Source organism: Bison bison, unplaced genomic scaffold (genome assembly GCF_000754665.1).
Source record: "Bison bison bison isolate TAMUID 2011002044 unplaced genomic scaffold, Bison_UMD1.0 scf7180017864456, whole genome shotgun sequence".
Taxonomy (NCBI): domain Eukaryota; kingdom Metazoa; phylum Chordata; class Mammalia; order Artiodactyla; family Bovidae; genus Bison; species Bison bison.
The window spans coordinates 9,877,851-9,901,268 of NW_011495018.1; the positions used below are offsets into that span (position 1 = coordinate 9,877,851).

The 23,418-nt window shown below is 49.0% G+C and overlaps 1 protein-coding gene across 11 annotated transcripts in view; it reads left to right on the forward strand.

Annotated features, from left to right (window-relative positions):
• The window catches only part of FGFR2 (fibroblast growth factor receptor 2), a 107,652-nt gene that overhangs the window by 1,350 nt on the left and 82,884 nt on the right, over window positions 1-23,418 (forward strand). For 10 of the 11 annotated variants that reach the window (XM_010859237.1, XM_010859232.1, XM_010859235.1 and 7 more), the window contains exon 2: window positions 2,924-3,216. In XM_010859237.1, the coding sequence (XP_010857539.1) occupies window positions 3,051-3,216 (166 nt within the window). In that variant the 5' untranslated portion in view covers window positions 2,924-3,050. Of the gene's footprint in view, window positions 1-2,096; window positions 2,336-2,923; window positions 3,217-23,418 lie in introns of those variants that run through there. The other variant, XM_010859233.1, reaches the window with a different exon arrangement.

The following is a 23,418-nucleotide window of genomic DNA, read 5'->3' on the forward strand; positions in this document are numbered from 1 at the left end:
CTCGCCTCCCGCTCCTTTGCAAACTCTTCTCCGGACCTTCCTTTCTCTCGCCCAATTCAATAAAACCACCCTTAAAGGCAAACCTTCTTTCACCCATTATGTGTTTGGTGTGAAACGCTATCAACATTTAAAACCCCATTGTCCCCTGGGTCCCAAATCCCTGTAAATCTTCCACCGGCCTCGACTCATTTTCATCTGAAAAGCCTGTTTAGTTTGAATAGAAAAGCAATCGGGCGCCCCTCTCTCTCGCCCTGGAATGTCAATTAAAATGCAGATTTCTCTGAGCTCTTTAGCGCCCCGAGAAGGGGGAGAAAATCACTATATTCCTAGCACACAAATGAAAGAACTGCTACAACTGAAACCGGGTTGGTGGTGGTGAGTTCTCCCGGAGCTGCTGCAAGTTCTCGTTGGCTTGCTGGGGGTTAACGGGGAATAGAAGTGGTCCTGGGTCAGCCTGTATTTTGTCTTGAGATTTCAGTGTGTTGAGGAATTCCCACCCCCACCACATCTGACCCCTTGAGAGCCCCCTGCTCAGTTCAGGCCTGGGGGCCCTAGGGAGGCTTGGAGCCTAGAAGGTGGGTCTGTCCCCTGGGGGCCTGGGCACCCCTCACCTTGCCTGGCACTTTTGACTGATGGGAAATCTGCCGGGAACAAAGCTCCCAAGTGCTTGGGTAGAGACTCAGTTTAGGTGGGTGCTATATTGACTTGTCTTCTTGAAGGGTGGAGGGTTTGGGAATGTACTGTAAACTGCATAGATCTGGTATAGGGACCACTCCCCAGCCAAGCCCTCTCGCTTGTCACTTTGCCTGTCTTTGGGGGCAGGCTTGTGCTGAGGTGAAAATGGACAGGGGGGTTGGGGAACGGGTGGCCAGGAAGAGCCATCCATCACTGGGAGGGTGACAACTCCTCCCGCGCCCAAGCAGAGAAGAGAGTTCCCTTTCAAGGGGAAAAATAAACACGCTGGGGCTTTCACTGAGGCTCAGACTCCAGGAAGGATTATGGTATTGAAGGCAGGAAGCTGGGATTGTGGCCGCCAGAGGCACGCTGGGCCTGTGTTCCCAACACTGAGCCTGGGGACCTCATTATCCCGCCCAGGAGGTCCCTCTGTACCTTTGTCCACTCGGGTGAGGAGTTGTGCAGACCTGCCACCCCCCACCTCCACTTTCCAGAGATTTGGGAAGGAAGGGGGGCGGCCGCGGAGCCTGGATCTGGAAATGGCTACATAAGTCAGTTGCTGGTGCAAGCTGATGGGGTGAAGGGATGGCTTGAGATTTTGCTGAGGTCACTCACTGTCCGCCTCTACCTGCAAAGGAAGCTCCTTAAGGCTGGGACAGGTGGGTGAGTCCGGCTGGGGAAGCAGTCTGGGGCCCACTCTCTTGCTGGGGTTTTCCTGGAGTTGTGTTAGAGGCAAAAAAATTCCCATGCATTCTGGAAATGCTTCGTAAATCAGTGAGAATGTTTGTGTGTTCTCCTCCCATGTGTATGTAGAAATAGATACGGAGTTATCTTTTGAGGCTCTTACCTCGAAGAGGAAAGAAAAACCGGCCAAAGAAATCCTTCAAGCAGTCTGAAAGCACGGGGTGGACGCACGCGCTCTTCTTTTGCTGTGAATCACATGGTTTCACGTGTGCTTTCTTTTGAAGAAGAGGTTTTCTTTTTTCCTTCTCTGAAAGTGGAGCAGCGTCCTCTTTTCCCCTTACCCACTCTAATCCTTAGTCAAGGCTGAAAGTTTTTTTCTGATGTAGCTCTGGGGACGCTCGAGCAGTATTGAAATCCTACGTCATAATCTGAAACATGAGGTCCGCAAGCAGAAAGCATGGGGTTTCGAGATTTGTATATTAAAGGTCTCACCTCCACCCTAAATCCTATAAAATGTGGTTCTTTTATATATAATTCACGGAATCTGATTGGATCAAATTCTCTGAAGCTTGTGCATTTTGGTTCTTATTCTTAGTAATTGATACCGAACAAATGTAAAATCTTGGATTATCTTAAGCTTGGAAATTTCTCTTTGGTTTTGAATTAAATGGGTGAGCAGACCCATTGAACACCCCCTGGTAACTTCTGTTCTGAAATTTTAGCCAATAAGTTAGCATATTGAAAGTTATTGGCCCAATCACCTACCCTGAGAATAATTTACATATCATCGTCACCATCATCATCATTAATGAACACCCGTGTTATTCAAGGAGCTTGCATCTGCTCCGTTTCTCTCTCTAGTTTGAAGACCTCCACTAGGCCTGGGCTGCTGTTCGTCACAGTGGAATGGGATTCAAGCTTTGAATCTCTTTTTGGATCAGCTGCTTTGAATGTATCGCAGTCTCGTTCATTCTTTGTAAGTGGCTGCTTGGCGAAAAGATTGAAATACATTTCTGCATTTGAAAATGAATCTTGACAAGTGTAAACTGGTGGGAATTTTTGGTCGCCTTCCTGGGGTTCTTTTTATTTTGCTGGTCTCCCTTCCTCCCGAGGGCTCCAGGGAGGGTGGAGCAAGCCACTTAGCTCCAGCCCCCAGAAGCAGACGCCTCTGAAGCCCAGTTGGCGTGAAAGAAATTAACGAGAGGCTGGCTATGCCAGCCGGAGCATCGTTAACTTGGCTTTTGTAGTTGCCCTTGAAACTAAGGTCACGTAGCTTTGGCTTTTGGAGGGCGGGAGAGGTGACAGTGGGTAGGAGGAGAGAGTCCACTTGCCCAGCTGAAGTGGCTGCACGTATCTGGGTCCTATAGCTACTCTTTTTATCTCTGTTTCCTAAGAGTAGGCTTTCTCAACCATCAGCCTAACACGTTTTTGTGGACCGGTCTGGTGGAAACCCCTGGGACTCAGGTGTGGATGGAAGGTATTTGCAGATGATGAAAGAGAACTGGGTTGAACTAAATTGGTGTTGGGGAAGATTTCACTGACTCGCAGTGTCTCTCTCCTCTAGAGGCTGCAGCAGCAGCAGCAGCAGCGGCAAGGCCAGCGAGCGGCCGCCGCAGCACCTTGGTTCCTGAGCCCACCGCCGGCTGAAGGCATTGCTGCAGGCAGTCCATGCTCGTAGAGGAAGGGTGCAGATGGGATTAACGTCCACATGGAGATATGGAAGAGGACAGGGGATCGGCACTGTAACCATGGTCAGCTGGGGTCGCTTCCTCTGCCTGGTTGTGGTCACCATGGCAACCTTGTCCCTGGCCCGGCCCTCCTTCAATTTAGTTGACGATACCACGGTTGAGCCGGAAGGTAAGTTATCTCATTTCGCTCTCGGGGTACCAAGTTTGTTTGGGGATTTGTCTGGGGGAAGTGGCACTGAGGTCAAGGCCTGTTTCAGAATCAGCTGCCCCTTGTGTTGTAAAGGAGACCTCCAGGAGCGGAGCTTGTGGCTCTCTGCCCCCTGCAAGCCAGGGATTATAAAAGAAGGTTCTCAGCTGTCACACTGTGGGCCGGGTGGTGTAGTTGGTGGTTTCTTGGCGTGTGCGTTTTTCTCTGTGCTGGGTAAGGGAGGCGGCTGGCAGTTCATCCAGTGCCAGGAGAGCTGTGGCAGGCAGCTCAGAGTTGAATACCATCTACCCTTGCTTACCCGAGAGAGTTTTGCTCACAATGTAAAGGATTGCAATTTGCCGGCAAAAGGAGTCACGCAGGGAAATTGCCAACCTCTGAAATGCTGACATTTTATTTTCATTGTCTAAGGAGAGAAAGCTTCTGAACTTCAGAGTGGAGAGGGTTGAGACATTACATTCTTTTTAGCCCTTGTAATTCATAATACTTAAGCCACACGTCACAGAGCGGCAGATTCTATTTTAGGTCAATTTGAAATGTACCTGGGCCTTTCCTGAATCTCTGAGAACTTCCAGATCTAACAGGGCGTGCGTTGGTGTTTCAGCTATGGAAATTGTATGCAGGCAACACATTATGCCTTTTGGAACATGCAGAAAGGCATGAGGCCAGTTGTGAGCACAAAACTCACAAGGGCTGAATTTTCCCGCCAGGCAGACTTGGAACCTCTTCTCCCGGGTCCTTCCGCGATGTCGGTAGCCCAGCCTCGACTTGGTGCCGCACGAGATCTGTCATCAGTAGGGAATATTGGTAGCTGAGTTATTTTTCGAGTGGTAATCCGAGAATAAAACGGCAGATCCTAGCACTCATCGCCACTTAATGAACCTGTTTGCTGAGAGCCCACCTGGTGCCTGCTGAGCTCAGGGGGCCTGCGTGGGCTGGGGTCAGTCAGCTGTTCTGGAAAAGACACCCTGCTCGGAAGAAGACCGCAAGCCCATCCAGGATCAGACGGGGAGGGGAGGGCTGTGTCCCCAACCAGGGGGGCTCCCACTGAGACCCCGAGTCATGCAAGGATAAAGGCGTATCTTTTTTTTTCTAAAACGGAGGTGCTTCTTACCAAAAGCAGCTCAGCAGTCGCTAGTGGAGGCTTGTGCCCTTTTTCTTACCCCAAGTTACGGAGGTTTGTAGTAACCAGGTGTAGTGACGCTGCAGTGGCTTTCAGGCTTCCGGTAGGGAACGCGGTAGGAGTTTGTGTCTGAAGCGTTCACAGGCTCCGGCCCCAGGGATTATGGAACTGCCTGCTGGTGACGTGGGCGCCAGTGTCACTTGCGATGGGGATGCATGTTTAAAGGGCTTAACGTGAGGGAAAAGGTTCCTGGTTTCTGAAAGTCATGCCTGCACGTCTTTAATTTTGCTAATAATTAAAATGGATGTTTCTCTAATTGCCGGTTTTCCCTGGGGTGCATGGCTCAGTACACACACCGAGGCTGCTAAACGGGGGTGTTTCCTGCAGTGTGAGCCCAGGCATGGCCCAGGTTAGGAAGAAAATGTCATTTTTCATTTCGACTTTCAGGGCAGCGTGATTGGGAGTTTATTTCAACATAAAGTGTAAAATGGTCCTGGAGGACTTCTTTTTATCGTCTTTAATTATTGAAGGGAATTTAAAAATCTGTGTGCACATACTGGTAGGAAGAGGTGAGGCAGAGATGGGGAGGGGGGTGGAGATGGACAAGGATGCAGTACCCTCGGCAGTTCTTTGTGTAGAAATGTGCATCCAACAATGTGAGTATTGTTGGAGGCTGGTCTTCCCAGCCTGGCATCTGTGAATGCACTTGGGGGTTGAGGGGAGGTGCCTGAATTCCCTGAAATGGTAGGTCATATTTTGGGGTTCACAGCTCCTATGAGGTTTGCGTCCAGAGTTGTGAGAGGTTTTTTCAAACAAAGGTTTAGTGGAAGCTGTGCAAAACCCTGCAAAGAGGTGGCGGCTTTGGAAAAAGCACACAGTCCCCTGAACCTCAGTCTCCTTTTCTGTCATCTGAGGGCTGGATTAGATCATCTTTAGGGTCTCTTTATTAATGTTAAATGAATACTAATATCTTCAGAAGCCTTCTGATGACCGCCTCAAGAAGGTTGCTGGGAGATTTAAGTGGGTCTGGATGCAAAACGCAGTTAGCACAGGTCCTGGTGTCTAATGAGTACCTGGGACAAGTTGTTGTCGTTCTTGGCGAGTTGGGCACGCCCATCTTCCCAGTCCCATGGGCTAGCTGTTCAGTTGCCAACACATCAGGAGACATCTAGGCTTTTGGAGACAGTTGAGAGGAAAGTTGCTCCCTGATGGAGGAGCAGCTGTGTTGGCTTTCTGTAGGGTCTGCACTTCCCCTGTCGACTGATGTGAGCCCTAAGATGAGTTCTTCCAGTGCAGGAGTTTCGCTTTGGTGTCAGAGGCTATTAGGAAGGTAATCTAATTATAGATGAGAAAGAAGAATTTTTAGCAACTGGAAGCAGACTGAGTTGGGCAGCTCCAGTTTAGGCTGTGGTCCTGGCGAATTGGAGAGAGACTGACAGAGTCCCCCATCCATGTGTGTCCATCAGTCGCTGTCTGTCCTCCATGGTGTGTTTTAACTGTAGCTTTGGATAAAGTAAGTTCAGCCTTGACCTTCTATCCTACAGGGCTTTATCTTGGAAGACTTTTTGGCTTGCTAATGTGGAAGCTCAGTTTAGATAAATGTGGCCAGAGAAAAATGTGACTAAGTTCCAGGAAGGGGCCCGAGCCCTCCCTCTAGAGGATCCTTTTCCAATTGTCTCAGCTTTGTACAGTATCATCTCATTGATCATCATCCCATCCCATCCATCATCTATCATCCTGTCATGTATCAACATCATCTCATCTACCATGTATCATGATCATATATCCCGTCACCTGTCATGTATCATTTGTCTTCTGGACACGTTCTGAAGTGGTAGCTGTAGGTTTGGGTCTACTCAACTGACTTAAGAAAATAATCTCTAGAAGATTTTAGTTGTTAATATTCCAGACTAAAAAAATGAATATTTTCAGTTGGTCAGTCATTCTTGTTGGGGACCAGCTGTGCAGGGTTTAAACTCAGTTACTGACTCAAGGCGGCCAGTCCTCAATGCCAAGTACTGTTCTGTTTATTAAGGTTCTAATTATTTATAGTCAAGCTTGATTACCCTGTAGCAGAGAGGACTCTTGCTTTCAAATTCTTCCTGACATTGTCACCTACTCTGGTTAATTAAGTCGTTGTTGACTTTAACGACATCTTTGTTTACACCAGCCCAGTAGGAGTTAAAATAAAAGGCCTTTTCCAACCCCAAACCTTTAATTACTTTCCCACCCTCCAGAAAGTGTGATGCTGGGAAGTAACAACCTGGGAAGAAAGTAATTTGCTTTTTTTTTGCAGTCAGTTTTGGGGCAACCTTCTGAGGTCATGCTGTCCTTAACTGATGTGAATTGGTCCAAAGTTCAATAGCAGAGAGATGGAGCAGGGGATCTACATGGAGACCTCACCACTGTCAGAGTTTTCCAGTGTGGATTAGGTCTTTTGTTAGAAGTATTGTAAATGCCATAATATCAGCCATACGCATTTAATTGCAAGTTAAAAGGAAAGAAAAAAAAGAATATATCCGCATACCAAGAATGAATGATTTAAAATAATCTTCTGTTTTGTATTATCTGCATCTTTGTTCCTCAATATGAGTGTTAATATTTAAGAGTTGACTGTAACTTGATAGTTAGCATAGGAACAAGGACTTATTCTTAGTAAATTAAACCAAATGCAGGCTTGTGCAGTTAAATACACAATGAAGTACACATTCTTTATTAGTATATAAAGTATTTCACAATTCATAGACAAAGAGCTGTGTTTAATATTATTTCTAGAGCAAAAATTTAGCAAGCCCAGAGCATTGGTATTTGTATACTTTCTCTACTGGTCCGCTCTCATGCAGATTTGAAGTATGTGTGTGTTTTGCTTTTTATTTTAACCAATTAAAGCACTGAGTGGCGCTAGTGGTAAAGAACCCTCCTCCAATGCAGGGAACATGATGAGACTCCGGTTCGATCCCTCGGTTGGGAAGATCCCCAAGAGCAGGGCCTGGCAACCCACTCCCGTATTCTTGCCTGGAGAATCCCATGAACAGGAGAGCCTGGCGGGCTACAGTCCACAGGGTCGCAAAGAGTCAGACACGACTGAAGCGATTTAGCAGGTGCACACCTGCTAGGTGACTAGCTCCCACTAGGCCATCACTGAAGACTTGTTGCTTTCAAGTCTTTCCCATTAAGTTGAGGGTGAGAATTCATAGAACTAGAGCAAACCCTATGAGATGTTTTCAATATCAAGCTTAATGAATAATTACATGGTTATGAAATAACTGGGGTAGTGTTTAAACAGGAAGAGCTTTGTTTAATGTTTACATTCTCAATAAAATGTGTCCAGGAGCCTTCCCGTTTGCAGTCTCTTGTTTGGGTGTTTACTTATCCAGGATAATTGTTAAAAGGCTACTCCCCCTGGCACACCCCTCCCCCCAGAGTTTGGCTTAATTGTACATTTCCATTAAAAATCCTGTCTTATTTTAGTCATTAAAGGAAAACATGGGAAATGGAGTTTGGGATTTTAGGTTCCATAGGAAATACAACTTGTGTGTTACTTTCTGCTGTGCTGGTTAAGATTTGTAGCAGGGTGACTTGCCTAGGTAGGCAATTCAGAAGTGATTGTTTGGAAGTTTTTCAGGCTATGCCACAAATGGTTTTCTGATCCAGTGCGTTTTACGAGGCTGTGCAAAAGACGCATGGTCTTTATTATTATTTCGTTTTTCTGGAGAGATGACTTTAGCCTTTGATTTTGCATCCTTTTTGTGCTTTTGCTGTATCCAAGTGAGATTTAGCAATGGCTCTTGGTCCAGCTTCCCTGGCGTTGCAGGGCCTGGTGTGGTTAACCATGTCACACTCTCCCCGTGTCCTCCTCTGACTCTGCTGTCTTTAGTAGTAGTTTCTTTAAACTGACGGCGACCGTGTTGAAGGCTGTATGTGCCGAATCATGGACCTAAAGCAAGGGTATTCCACCTTGACCTTAAGCCGAAGAGGAGAGGGGTTTCTGATCATTAAATCCACGATGAACAAACCCTGAAGAACTCAGCTCTGACTTGCTAGAGGCTCTTGAACTTGAGTTTATAAAGTTCTATGCAGCTCGTATTCCATTTTGGGGACAGTGTTTATCTTTATGGGAAGCCTGAAGGCTTTCTGGCAGCCTGAGAATCTGTACACACTGGCCACTTCCTCCTGGTCACTCAGGTGGAACTGGAGTGACCCCACTAGATTCAGTTCTGGTTTTCCTGGATCAGGGAACGCAAGGAGGTGGGGAAGGGAGGGAAGGCCGGTTCTGTAAAGAAGTCTGGTTGAACAAGTTGCTGGCCTTTTCATCGTGATGGTCCCCCATGTCCTGGAGATATTTCTTTCCGAAATTAATAGAGGTCACGCTCTTCCCAAGTTTTTTTTTCTCACTCGTTCTGATTGTTACCATCCCATTTTAGGGCATGATAGGAAATCCAAGATGGTAGCCACATCCGTGGTAGGTGGCGGGTGCCGGCTTTCACTGGCCTCTGTTTGTATAACTTCAAGCTTTTACCATTTATAGATTCATGCAAAAGGGTATGTAATGACCAGTTTAGACCACGGTCGTCCTTAAAGAGTGTCAAGCAAAATAGGCATGCTTTAGAGCTTCAGTAATTTGTGTTTTAGGAACTTTGTACACTGATGGAGTTTTAAGATGTTGGGTGTGAGTTGTTGTCACTTATTCCACTTCAGAATACCATAAGTAGTTACGTCCCATCCTGGACTTTTGCCATGTTCATGTGGATATTAAAAATGTCAGCTTCTTCTTGACTGTACTGAGTCAGGGAGCTAAGGTGTGGCCTTCTCTTTCCTTTAACCCCTGTCCAACTAAAGCATGGTAAATTCCAAGTCGTGTCTGAATGGAATGCGCATAATATAGAATGTCGAGTCGTGGTGAACATGTTTTATGAGGAGGGAAAAAAAATAGCTTATAAGGAAAATACCGATAGATTCAGAATTGAGGACAAGGGACGTATATATTTTGTGATTTATATGCAGCACTTTACTTGAAAGAAAGAGCCCAGTTCTGAGCTCTGACATTAGTACAATAAACTCTGTATAAACTGTGATGATTATTTTCTATGCGAGAACTCCTTCTAAGTTACTATGTGTGACCTCTTTTTAAAGGCCAATTTACTCTTAAGTTTTTCCATACGTGACCAGTTGTAATGTTTTAAAGATATCAAGACGTTGAAAAAGCCAGCGTTGTGTGTTGAGGGGAGTGGGAGGCGGGGAGGTGCTGTAAGGTGCATAGGAAGATCTTTGTGGGGGTGAGTTGAGGGTTTAAACTCTTTGAAAATCCTTAAACTTCAGATCGTGAATAGATGATGAGATTGCCACAAAGGAGTGTGACTGCCTTCAAGTCGCCACCTTCCCTTGGGAACTCCCAGGTAGTCCAGTGGTTAGGACACAGCCCTTTCATTGCCATGGGCCCGGGTTCAATCCCTGGTCAGAGAACTAAGATCCTGCGTGCCACACGGGTAGCCCCTTACCCTCCAAAGAAGCCACCTCCCTCCCATCCCTCTAAGCCTCCTGACCTTGATCGAAACATGTTGCCTTCTTAGCTGACCCAGGTGGGCACACAATTAATTATAGATCCTAAATATTATAAAGGTTTCCGATTGAAAATCACTCACTCACATCTGTAAAAGACCAGGAATCCTCCACATAATTAGCCTAAATTCTACATTTGCTTTTTTTTTTTTTTTTCATAGAAATGAATAAAATCATTTTAAATGGTATGTGATGTGCTTTCTGGGGACAGAAACTCTCCAAAAGAACTTGGCCTTGAGAGCTAGACAAGGCAGGTTTGACTCTATGATCTACTGGTGCTGTGACCTTGGATTTGTTAGACAACCTCTCTGAGCCTCCCTTTCTTTATCAAAAAGTCTATCTGATAATAAATATCTTGTAAGGGGTACCTTAAGGATTAAATGCAGATGGATGTAAAGCCATCACTGTAGTTCCTGGCAGATACTAGGTGCTCAGTAAGTGCTTGTTTCCTCCCCGCCCTACCCAACTTCCTCCTTGAAGTGAAAACCTGAGATAGGATGTCCGGTCAATATTTCAGGGATGTTTACCCTACCATATAGGATGACAAGTCTTCTGATGAGAGGTTTTTACATTAATTAAAATAGAAAGGGAGCTCTTGGCCCTGGTTTTAGCCAACCCTTTTTATTATCTGGGGCGTTTACAAATCTGGACTTTAGAAATTGGATCCTCTTGCTGCTTGCGGTCCAAATAGTTCGGGGTTGACTTTTTTTTCCCTGTCGAAAGAAGTCATTCGCAGCTATGTAATAATAGCGGGATGTGCGCTTGACAAAGAGCAATGTATTTTCTCAGGGAGTTCTGTGTTTGGGGGCTTCCAGATGAAGCATTGTCAAAAGGCCCTATGAAGAAGAATGGGGGGAGACCTCCCTGGCAGTCCAGCAGCTAGGACTTCATTCTTCCACTGCAAGGGGCATGGGTTCGATCTCTGGTTGGGGAACCAAGGTCCTGCCTGCTGTGTGGTTTGGCCAAAGAGAAAGAAGGATGGAGAGAGGGTTATGGGATTGGTTGGTGGGAAGGAGGGGTGTTGCATTCTCTGCCTGGGTCCTGGCCCTTGAGGGGTGTCCAAAGCATGTTAAGACGGGCTTGCCAGGTTGGTATGTGGTGGCTTCTTCCAGGCGGCCTGCTGGGCCTTCCTCAGTGCACAGGTGTCTGGACTTCCAGTCTTCATGGCAGGGAGCTGGTTATGGTATCCTTGGTACTGGGGGTGGAGGGGAGCTGAGTGGTTATTTGTATGTTACAGCCCGTGGGGGTTACCTGACAGGACAGGTGGGGCGGGGGTACGAAGGATGAGGGTGTGAGTAGGGGTAGGCAGTGTGGGTGGGGTCATCGTCTTTTTAGCCCATTCATTCCTTGAGAGGATGAGAATGCAGATGATAACAATTGTTATCACATCTGTTAAGTGCCTGCTGTGTGTTGGACCTTGTGCGAGGTACCTTGACATATTATCTCTAATCTTTTTTCCCTGGTTTTATTGAGATATAATAGACAGCACTGTTTAAGATGTACAGTGTTATGATTTGACTTATATGTATTGTGAAATGAGGACCACAGTAAGTTTAGCTAACATCCAGCACTTCATATAGACACACACACAAAAAGAAAAAGCAAGTTTTTTTCCCTTGTAATGAACACACTCAGGATTTACTCTCAACAGCATTCATGTATACCGACTATACGGCAGTATTAACTGCAGTCCTCGTGTTTACGTTTTATCCCTGGGACTTCTTTCTCTCGTAACTGGAAATCTGTTCCTTTTGACCCACTTTCCTGTAGATCCTCCTCCCCACACCGTCTCTAATCTTAATAACGCAGCAGACCCCAGCTATTCACATTCCCATTTATACGGACGAGACTCTTGACCTAGACTCTTGGAGATGAAATGATTCCTCCAAGGCTCCATAGTTAGTGAGCATGGGCCCAGGCCTTGGGATCAGTTTATTGGTGCAGCAAAGATTCCCCAATGCATGCCTCTTTCCTGAGCAGGAGGGTCTTCTGTGGCATCTTTTGGGGGCCTGCTTATTCCTAAATCTGTCATCTGACTCTCAAACATGTAAGGACACTGCTGGTTAATGCTGTTTCTTTTCATCTGTCCACATCTATTCCCCTAAAGCTATTTGAAGAAAAGTCATGGCAGTAAAACCATTCCAGTAATTACTGCCTTGGGATTCTTCTGGAACGGCCTCTGGTGGTATGTCGCTTATCGGTAAGAAGCTAACCCTTTCTGCTGCCCAGGAGATCAGAGGGTGGCTGCTCTGAGTCCCAGTTAGTGTCCCAGGCTGAGTCACGTGGCAGGGAGTCAGGACGGCAGGACTTTGCCCCCAACACAGCAGCTCCAGGCCATCCTGTTCTTTTTGTCCCGAGTGCCTTGGGTGGTCTGCCCTGGGACCTGCTCAGTGTTCAGTGTTGGTTCTCCGTTTGACGTTGTATTAAGCTTTTCTTGAGCATCTTCTGATTTGAGATTGGGTCAAGGCCGACCTATGAGACTGCTGGTATACCCAGGGCTCCTGCAACCTGCGGTCGTGGACATGATGCATGCTGGGCCTGCTAATGTCAGAGACCAGGAAAGCAAAAAAAAAGTACAAAGTAAAAATAAAAGGGGGGAAAAATTCCAAGAATGAAAGGGCAGAAGCTCCAACACCTACACTTCCTGCGGCCTTGGCCAGGAAGAATGTCCTAGGGGAAAAAAAGAGGCTGAGGAACAGAGCCCATTTTTAAAGCAAATGGAGTTCAGTTTGATGATTTTTTTTTTTTTTAAAGTGCTCTCTGAGTGGTTCCAGCTAGACGTGGGGGTGAATCAGGGCTGGTTCAGTTAGCCATACTTTGCACCGATCACCTGCTCAGTGGATGCAGAGGACACCAGTGTTCAGCAGGTGTCTCTGTGTGGGGGAGAAGTTGTATGATGCGTGGCGGGGAGGGAGCACCACAGCGTGTCCCCTCTGAACCTCAAAGCCCTGATGTAGCCGCAGCTTCCAGACCCTAGTGCTGTGGCGTGGCTGTGGCACAGCTTTCACGTTGCAGCGTAATCGCTGTGGGTGCGTAGTTTGCCCCTCAATTAAGTTGAGACCCTACTGCTTCCTACTCTGTGCCAGGCTCAGTGGGGATAAGAGTGGCAAGCAAAAAAGTCTCAAGTCCTGTGGAGTGGGGGATGGGGAGATGGGCTTTTGTCAAATAATTGCAAAAAACAAGGGGCCCCTTCCAGCCATTCTGAGGTGAAGGTCCTCAGAAGTAAAAGCGTGGCGTGTGTCAAAGGGGTTTGGGGAGCCCCGAGGGGACCAGTGTGCTGGAGAGAAGACTACAGAAGGAGGCCAGGCCACGCGGGGTAGAGGCAGCCTACGTGCCATGTCAAGGATTTTTCTGGGTCCCCCAGCTGTGCAGCTTCCTGAAGCTGGTCTTTGAAGGCAGTGGGTACCCCCTTGACTCACTGGAAACCCACCACATTGGCCCTCTAGTCAGCCCCAGCCAGACATGCCGGCCAGGTTACTCTGCGCCCAGTTTGGGTGCTGTCCTGGCCTCTCTGCCCGTCAGGTGAGAGGTTTTGTTGTAGTTGCTATTTAGTTGCTAAGTTGTGTCCAACTCTTTGCGACCCTGTGGGCCGTAGCCCACCAGGCTTCTCTGTCCATGGGATTTCCCAGGCAAGGATACTGGAGTGGATTGCCTTTTTCTCCTCCAGGGGATCTTCCTGACCCAGGGATCAAACCTGCGTCTCCTGCACTGGCCGGCCAGATTCTTTACCACTGAGCCACCTGTGCCCACAGTTAAAGTTATGGCGAGTGAGGAGGTCAGGGGCAGCCTGCAGTTGGCCCTTGTATAGGTCGTTTCTTCTTTCCCCTTGTCTATCTGGAGCTGCAGTTTCTTGCTTGACCCATGTGGAAGGAGGGAGATTGCCCAGGAAGCCAGGGCCTGGACTGGGTAATGAACATGATTCTGCTCCCATCTTCGGGGCCTTGCCTGGGGACTCAGAGGTTTGAATAAGGCTCCCTCCTCATGCCCTGGAGAGGGGTGAATAGTCTCCACTTAAGAAAGGACCTGGTATGCCCTTGTCCACATTTCGGGAAGCTAAGATACTGGGGAGCCTTGCACAGCCCTTTCCAGATCAGATGCTCTTGAGGGTTTTGAAAGGCGCTCTGTTGGGAGGTGGATTTCCCCAGTGGCTCAGCGGTCAAGAATCTGCCTGCAGTGTAGGGGATGCTGGAGACTCAGGTTCAATCCCTGGGTTGGGAAGATTCCCCTGGAGGAGGAAATGGTAACCCACTTGCCATTCTTGCTGGAAAGTCCCATGGACAGAGGAGCCTTGTGGGCTACAGTCTGTGGGGTCCCAAAGAGTTGGACAGAACTGAGTGACTGAGCACTCGCTCGTGGTGGGGAGGTAGAGACTCTTCAAAGTTTGTTTGTTTTCTTGAAGCCTTCACCTCCATGCAAATAGGCGGCTCAGAGTTGGGGAGAAAGGTTAACCACGGTGGCGCCTATCTTAATTTGGAATTTCCTGAATGAATGTGGTTTCAGTCCTCCAGCCCAGGATCCCCCTAGAGAGACTTTTCTCCGCAAATCACCGGAGAAAAGTGATCCCTGTCCCTTGTCTGGCCTCCCTGGGTCCTGCGGGGGCCCAGCCAGCTGGGGATGGGCCCCGCCCACTGCAGAGGCTCCCCGCCCCCTCTGACTTTAGGGGTACCTCTCCCAGGGGTCCTTCTGATCCAGCTGCCCGTTGGAGACCCTGCGGGCTGTGAATCTGTGCTTTTGCCCAAACGCAGTTGCTTCTATGGCCAGGCCTGAACTTGCAGGGCCAGGGCTGCCAGATCAAACCCATGCAAATGAGGAAGCCCATCTGTTTCCTAGTATCCAGCTGCTGTCCCTTCATTTGCAAATGGCTGGGATGCTGTTGGGGGAGGGAACCCGTCTAGGGATACATCTGCAGGCTCCTAACTGGTGTTGGAACTGGGGTCCTGCTGAGAGAAGAAAGGACAAGCCCTTTAAGTAAACTTGCTGAACAATACCCCCAAAAGGTCCCCAGTTACAGATGCAGGAGGCAGTCTTGCCCTCTGGAAAGAACTCTTCACCTTCCCTTCCCTTCCCTCTTGCCTCCCCCGCCTCCGCCCCCATTTGTCACTGGGGTCACTTTCAAAGTATTCGTGTATTCAGAATGTACTCACTGAGGGAGGGGCTGGGGAAAATGTCACATTTGGACAGTGATCTGACCATTAAGGGACTTCCTGGTGGCTCAGATGGTAAAGAATCTGCCTGCAATGCAGGAGACTGGAGTTCAATCCCTGGGTCAGGAAGATCCCCTGGAGAAGGGAATGGCAACCCATTCCAGTATTCTTGCCTGGGAAATTCCATGGACAGAAGAGCCTGGCAGGCTACAGTCCATTGGGTCACAAAGAGTCGGACGTGACTGAAGCGACTAACACTTACACTTTAAGGGACTTAGAGGGCAAATGTATCCACTTGAATTGGCACTGGTTATTCACTTTATGTTAGTAATGGGCCCTGTGAGCCACAGATAATGCTAAGGTGGTAAGCTGACCAACCGCCCCTGAAAACTTGTTTCTGGAATGCAGTCAGATTGCTGGCTTTGGAGCTTGCTCTCTGGAATGCTGGCCAATTACCCTACTCGCTGGAACCCAGGGCCTCAGGCATTCAGGATTTTTTTGTGGCCCGCCATGGGGTTGCCATTAGTCATCCATGGGTCGAGCTGGGATCCTCTTTCTTAGGGAGTTCTGTGGGGGTTACTGTGCCCCCCCCATTACAAGTAACTCAGATTTGTTGGATGAATGAATAGTAAATGGTATTTTCATAAGCCACAGGCCTCTTCCTTTACGAAAGGAATCAAACGGGTGTTGTACACGGCTGTTGATAACGGTGACTCTTACAAGATCCTTGAATGTTTAGGAACATTCCAGAAATCCCTGCTCCAGTAACTTATATACATATTATGTGGTAGATTTGTTCTTTTGAAAGAAAACTCTGTTTTAAAGTCAGACAAATGCAAATTGAGGTTCCCTCGTGATTTTTTTGTTGTTCAGTCACTCAGTTGTGTCCGACTCTTTGTGACCCCATGGACTGCAGCATGCCAGGCTTCCCTGTCCTTCACCATCTTCCAGAGCTTGCTCAAACTCATGTCCATTGAGTCAGTGATGCCATCCAACCGTCTCATCTTCTGTTGTCCCCTTCTCCTCCTGCCTTCAATCCCACATGATTGGAAAAATATTAAGAAAATCTGCTGATCAGTCATATCAAGCTATAGCCCACAAGAGGAAGCCTGTCCCGTGCTTGAGGGTGGGCAGGGAACCTCTGCTGGGGTGGGGGACTTCTCTCAGAGGTACCCCCACTTGCCAAAGGCCTTCCCAGGCAGCCTCTGGTTTTGTCCCCATGGTGACCCTGACCCAGCCCAGAGGTAGCCAGTTCTACCAAGCAGGACTCTGAGGCTCGGAGCTGTGAAGGGGCTGCCCAAGTGGACTGGGTTCATCACTGCTACAGCAGGCCTCCAGCTTGTCCTGGGACCCTGGAGCTGGGCTTCTCATGAGATGGCCCTTGGACCAGGAACATTAGCATTACCTGGGAACTTGCAAGAAATCCAGAATCTCAGACCCTACCTCAGGTCTCCTGGCCTAGGAACTTTGGAAGTGGGGCCCTGGAAGCTGTGTCTGGATCGTGTTTATGCAAAGTCTTTATGCAGAGTGCCCGCCCCAAACTCTCACTTGGAATGGGTGGTGGATGGAGACAGACTGTATTCTGTAGGAATATACTAGATGGAGAAACAAAGACCTGATGAATTGGAGATGGGAGCCATGCAGTCTGTCTTAATGGGAATCAGAAGAGTTTTCACAGATGAGATATTTGAGCTGGGCTTTGAAGGCTGAATAGGAGTTTGCCATGCAGGGTATTGGGACTGGGGTTGTAGGTAGAGGGAACAGTGCCCATATGAACAGACAAGCCTAAGCTGTGAGTGGGCGGGGAGAGGCATCTAGGGCCAGGAGCAACCAGGGCCTTAGCCTGGGTGATGTTCTTTGCGTTTTATCTTGTCAAAGTGTGGAGTGGTCTGTGCCCTCTGCCTTTTTTTTTTTTTTTAATTAGAGGTAAGATTTGCTTTTCAAAAGATTACTCTAGTGGCTCATGATGAACATGGGGCCTACCACAGATGATGAGAACTGCAGAGATCTTTCAGAGAGATGGCAGAGGCACTACAGAGATCTTCCGGAGAGATGGCAGAGGTCTGCAGCAGTGGGCCCGTGGGAGTGACATCCGCCTTTGCTTTCTTTCCAGAGCTGTGAGTCGGGGCACAGCTCTGCAGAGGCAGAGTGAATAGGGGGCGGAGCTTTGGAGATGAGAGGTGAGAGGGAGCATAGGGGCTTTAGGGCAGACGTGGGGCTTGAGTTGATGTCATGTGGAGACTCTATTCAGCAAGAAGCCAGCGGAGGAGGACAAGGTGGAAGGTTACCTGCCTGTTTTGGAGAGGACCTCGGTTGGCATCCAGGTAATGTGTTCCCTCAGGCAGGTGGAAATAGGAGCCTGCAAGCAGGGACTTGAGGGGCACTGGCCTGTGGGGGTGGGAAGCGCTGCAGAGATGGAGATCAGAAAGTAGGCAGAAGGACCGGAGGAGCCGGGGATGGAGTTGAGGGCGCATCCACAGGTATGGGGGTAGAGAAGGGGCTTCCAGAAGGGCAGGAAGGCCTCAGTGCGTGTTCCTGTTCTTGAGAACATGTGTGTGCACACAGACGCACATACAGGCCGATAGAAAATAGAATGCAGCTATAGATAAACGTGCACTAAATTGTGTGTTAGGGGCTCTCTTTCTATCATCCCCACCCTTCCAAGTTGGGACAATCTGGTTTAGGGGGTGTTTCCTCCTTTCAGGGTTAGCCAACTGCAGCCGAGGGATAAGGATTTCAACGGCAAGGTCTTCCCCACAGTTGGTACCTCTGAGTTCTCGCTAAGCGCTGGCCATTGTGTGCGGAACTTTCCATGCTCTGTCTCATGGTCGTTCCTGACCTGCAGGGGCAGAACGCTGAGTGATGAGGAACCCGAGGGCCCTGTCGCGGGTCCCACGCTTTCTAAGTGGCAGAGCTGAGATTCAGGCCTGTTCTAAGTCTGGTCTTTTTAACATCCCAGCCCATTCTCGCCTTTTCTGAAGAGTCACCAGAGAGGGGACAGGAGTGAGACCTAATGCTTGGGCTCAGGGAACAGCTCTGGGAGCTGGAGGAGCATCGGATGAGGAAGATGCCCCCCGCCAACTTTGTACAGGGAAGAGGGCTGCCTGGGGCCAAGGGCTGTCACCAGGATTCGGGGAGGAATGTGTTTTTTTGGGGGTGCAGAGGGTTCTGTTTTCAGGACTGGAGATGATGTGTGTTCATTTTACAGGTGAAGTGTCGGCAAGGCCACCCTTGACCTTAAAGAGGGGGCCGACAAGGCTCGGGCCAAGCCCCTTCGTTCCTTTATCCGTATACCTCCTCATCAGTTCCCCTCCCGCTCCCCTCGTCCCTCTTCCTGCTTGCGGTGACACAAGTACAAAGCCTTCCACTGAGAAAACGAGGGAGATTTTCCAGTGGTCTCGGTCAGTAGGCAGGGCCAGCTTTTTGATGATGTGGTTTTCCCTGGAACAGCGTGCCCGAGGAAGCCCAGGTTTTGAGAAGGGCCAGCCTCCTCTGCTGTGTCTGGCAGACGTGTCTCCAGAAGGCAGGAGGCTTGGGGCCTGGACGGCCAGGTGGCCGAGCACATAGGCTCCCCGTCTGTCCAACCTGGGCTGGGGGAGCCCCTCCGACATGACATAGCGCCCGTTTTGGCTTCCTGGGCACTAGATCATCTAATGGCTTATCTCTCTGGGAAATGGTTTTTGAAGAGAGGGCTCAGGTTTGAAGTTCTTGCTCAACCAAAGCTGCCAATATCTGGAGACTTTCTGCAGATGGTTCTGTTTTGATACTCACCTCTTGGTGGTCCAGTGGGGATCTCCGGAATGTTTTTTTGCTCTAATGTTTGATGCACATTTTGTGTCCAGGAGCAAAAATATCTTTTTGTGTTGTTCTTTCTCCCTATTGGAGAGCACTATAATGAATAGTGTAAAACACTGGATAAGGGATGCTGACAAATTAGGGAGTGGATATTTCTACATTTTGGGTCCAAATATTAGGCGATAATGGTGACTCTTAAATGGTGCTTTTTTTAAGGCACTTGGACTATTTATGCATTTATTTTCTCATAGGCAGCAACAAATATCCTTTCTTTTCAGACTCAGAGAGCTGTTTGCCCTGTTTCTCAAAGAGAGACCTAAATTATAGGAGGGGTGTGCCTAAATATATAATTTTTAATGGTTACCATATTGGAAGCATTAGCCATCATCCCGCCTGATCAGGGGGAATGCGAGCCAGGCTAGAGTTTCTGGAACAGTCAAGCTTCTGTGGCAGAGGCAGCTATTTATTAGTGGTCGTCCTGGCCCCCACGATACCCACAGGGAGAGTGTTAAGTCCTTACGTGAGTCTAGAAGACACCCCGACCATGGGCTGGAAAGAGGAGACTGCAGCATGTTTACTTCTCCCGTGTTCCAGGGCTTTGCATTCCTTGAGGCCCCCATTTTTATGTTGGCAGTATTTCTTGAGGTAGAGAACTTTCATCTTTATATTGTGCAGAGTATTTGTGTCTCCCTTCCCACCCCGAAGGAACAAGTAGTACCCAGGCCTTATAAGGCCTCCGTTTGATGTCCGGATTTTGTCTTCTGCAAGCCCGTTCTTGTAAAGGCGAAGCTTCAAGGCTGTCTGAGCTGAAAACAGCCAGCTCTGCTGCTGCTCTCTGGCTGTCTGCAGGGCCCCCGTGCTGGGGAACACAAGGGTGGTCATTTCTGACTCCATGAGGGGGATCCCGGGACCTTTAGATCTTTGTGGAGCTAACTTTGGATGCCACCTAGATGGAAACCGTGCTTTAGAAAATGGGGGCTATGCTCTTCCAAAGTCCCTGTGTTCTAAGACACCACGGGTCACTGAAAAGTGATGCCAGGTGTCTGTCTGTCTGGACCCCATCCAGCTGGTGAAAAGCACTTTGGCAGTGCTGTGTATGTGAGGCGGTTCTGTATTCCGTTCCTATGGACAGAACGCAGGGTATTGGCCAGTTCAAACTTCTTGCCAGGACCGGGGTGTGGCCGCTGTGGGCCATAGTAAAGACCAGAGGGCGAGTCTGGAACAGACACTTGCCTGCTGTGTGCCCGTGGATTGCCACGTTCCGGGGGCACGTGCAGCTCATCCTGGGTATCTCTTCTGTCAAGACAGTGGCAGCCCCACCGCACGGATGTTTGTTCCTCTTGTGCAAGGTGGCAGAAGGGAACCAAGGCTGGGTTACTATTCTCGCCCCAAACGCGGGTGTTGTAGTTCCCAAGGGAGCCCCCGCCGTCCACACCCCCTTGTAGGACATCCCGTCCTCTCTCTCCCTTCCCTCCTTGTCTCACAGAGGGATCTGTTTAGGCATTTCTTTCTGTTTCTTTCTCCCTTTCGTCCACTTTTTTGGAGGAATGTGTTAACGGTTTGGATGCCTCTGACTTTCTGAGATGGAGAGACCTCTTGGGGGACCCCTCCGCCCGCCCCACATCCTTGAAGCTGGAGTTTCCCTTCTTAGCTGTGATCATCCCGACCTTTGAAAAGACACCGGTCCCAAGGAAACCCCAGAAAAGGGTGCATTTGTGAAGTGACGTGGTTTGTTGTCCCTGTGGCATACGCCGTTTCTTCCTTAACAGTTTAAACCTGTCATCCATTCCGCGCGAAGCGATTGGACAGGGCAAGACGCGGGGTTCCCATCTGTTCCCTGTTTGCATTTGGGCGCCATTTCAAAAACCACACGGGCAAAGTTTATAGGCAAACATTATAAAAAGTGACAGTCTGAAGTGCTGCTATGGCTGGTTTGGCAGCGTCAAGTGTTACCTGAAATAGCTCCCCGTTCCAAACGCACTCGCTGCTTCAATTGTCTCAAGACGGCCTCCTGATGACACCGGGGAAGAATTCAGCCGGGCGAAGAATTCAGCAGCGAAGTCCCAGAAACCACAGCCTGTTCTGCCTTTTGCAAGACTTCCCCGCCCCTCCCTGGACCCTGATCGCCTCCAGCAAGGACTCCTGTCCCCGTGTGGATTTCCTGAGAGGTAGAGCTGGTGACGTCAGCGTGACGTCAGACCTCTGCCCTGTTGACGTCACACCTCTTCCCTTTGCAGTCAGCCGCCCCTCAGTTCTAAATTCCAGTAGCTCTCGTAGATCAGGGCTCTGGAGTTTCTTAGGGGCGGGAAGGAGATGGAGCTCCAGCAGGAATCACACGTTGACCATAAGCTGAGGCAGCTGTTATTCACCCTGTTCACTTTTTGCCAAGCTGTACGGGTGCCCATCTCTCTCATTTTTTCATATCAGATTACTCCATTTATTGGAAAGCAGCTGCGTGATAAGATGCCGCTGGCGCTTCTCAAGTGTTTGAAACTCATGGGGAGAAAGTTCAGATGATGCAACCTAAGACGCGCACAACTGAGCTGTCCCGGCTGGTTGTGCGCTCAGCAAGTAGGAACAAGTGCCACTTCATCCTCCCAGAAGGTAAACTCGGCGCCTTGTTTGTCGGGCGCTTTTAGCTGCGGTGACGAAGAACGTCCAGCGCTGGTGCGAGGGTACCAGCCTTGTCACTTCATTGTGGATTGTCGTTTACATTACGAAAGGCGTGAAGAGACGTTTTCTGTCTATGGAAGCTTCTGGAAGAGCACTTGCTGTGTAGTAAAATGGCTTCTGGAACCTTCTCCCGTTGTGTTTTGGCGAGAACAGAGGAGGGACGTGTTGGACTACGTGCTCCCTGTGATTTCTCCCCTCCTCTGTGAAAAAGAGTAAAAAGTATGCTCCATCACCAGAAAAAAAAAAATGCAGGAACTGGTAATATTGCCATAAAAGATATCGTTTAAATCTTCCAGGGAATACTCTGTGCATGTCAACCGTCCTGTGTTATAGAGCAGGCGGTGCGGCTTGGTGATGTGACTTTGGAAGGTGGTAGCATCCAAAGGCAGAGGGGTTGGTAGGGCCCCGCAGGTGCAGCATTGGTGCTCTGGGGGATCTGGTCCATTGTCCCCTCTGAGCACGAGGAGGGCACTCCCACTGTGGTGGTGTCCGAGGAGCACTGCGGAGCATCTGGTGGGTAGTCACCTGGAGATGGCAGCCCCAGAAGGGAAGCAAGCCCCTGGGGCCACGTGGGAGGGGCAGGGTGAGAACTGCCTCTACTGAGCCAGTCTGGGTCCCTGCTAATAAGTATAGGTGTTCTTGGCATCTTGGCCTGGGATGGCTTTGACGCAGGACCACGCAAACTGGGCCACAGGAGCTATTGGGTGGCCTGGGAAGGGCTGGGTGTGTCATTCCACCCCTTCCCACCGTAGACCCCACTCGCCCGCCCTCCCTGACTCCTTAAACCCTTCTTCCCTCTTCTTTCTAGTCATCCACCCATCCTCCCTAAAATGTGTCCTCCTACATTATGCGGGAGTATCACAAGATTCTGCTGGGGTTCCCCAAAGATGCCCCAGACCCTCAGATGAGCTTGTTGTGAAATAATCAGCTGGGGAAGGAGGAACACACACTTTCTGAATTCCCCATGGGAGTAGTTAATGGTCTCAGGTCTTGAAGGTGGATGGCCCTATTTTATAAATGAACATCTTCACCCTATTGATGTATATTGGGGAATTATTTTACTATCCTTGAAGCTGATCATCTCAATGGAAAGCTGGGTGATAGTTTTCACGGAAATTAAAATCACTCTTAATAGCTCGTCACCTTATCAGGCCTTTTGAGCTAGGAGCCCATCATTAGTAACATCATTTTACATCCATGGGATGTAGCTCAGTTGGTAAAGAATCCACCTGCAATGCAGGAGACCTGGTTCAATTCCTGGGTTGGGAAGATCTGCTGGAGAAGGGATAGGCTACCCACTCCACTATTCTGGCCTGGAGAATTCCATGGACTACAGTCCATGGGATCGCAAAGAGTTGGACACGACTGAGCGACTTTCACTTTCATAAATCCAGGTAGTCTCTTGATTATCCTCTGAAAAGAGTGGTACTTGTGATCTTGGTAGTGTCTTCAGCCTTGAAGAGTGATAGTGATGGAGACTGGCCCCATAAATTATAGTTGGAAGATCAGGTTCATATTGGATGGCTTGCTGGATTCTCAAAATAATATTGTGTTTGGGGGCATTCCTGAGCTTAAGCAGGAGCAGAGTGCACTTGGGACTCAGGGTGTCATCTTTCTCATACAGGTGTTGTTGCTCAGGCTCTAAGTCACGTCCACTCTTTGCAACCCCATGGGCTGTAGCATATCAGACTCCTCTGTCCTCCACCAGCACCCCTTCCACTAGCATCTCCTGTGTGTCCGGCCTGAATAGGATGTGACCCTCCTCCTGCAGCAGCAGGTAGTGATGTCTTTTTGGTGATATTGGTCCAGCATCTTAGATACCTAGGTTTCAGCAAGATTTTGTGGTTTGCCTGTTTTAGGTGAAGGAGAGGA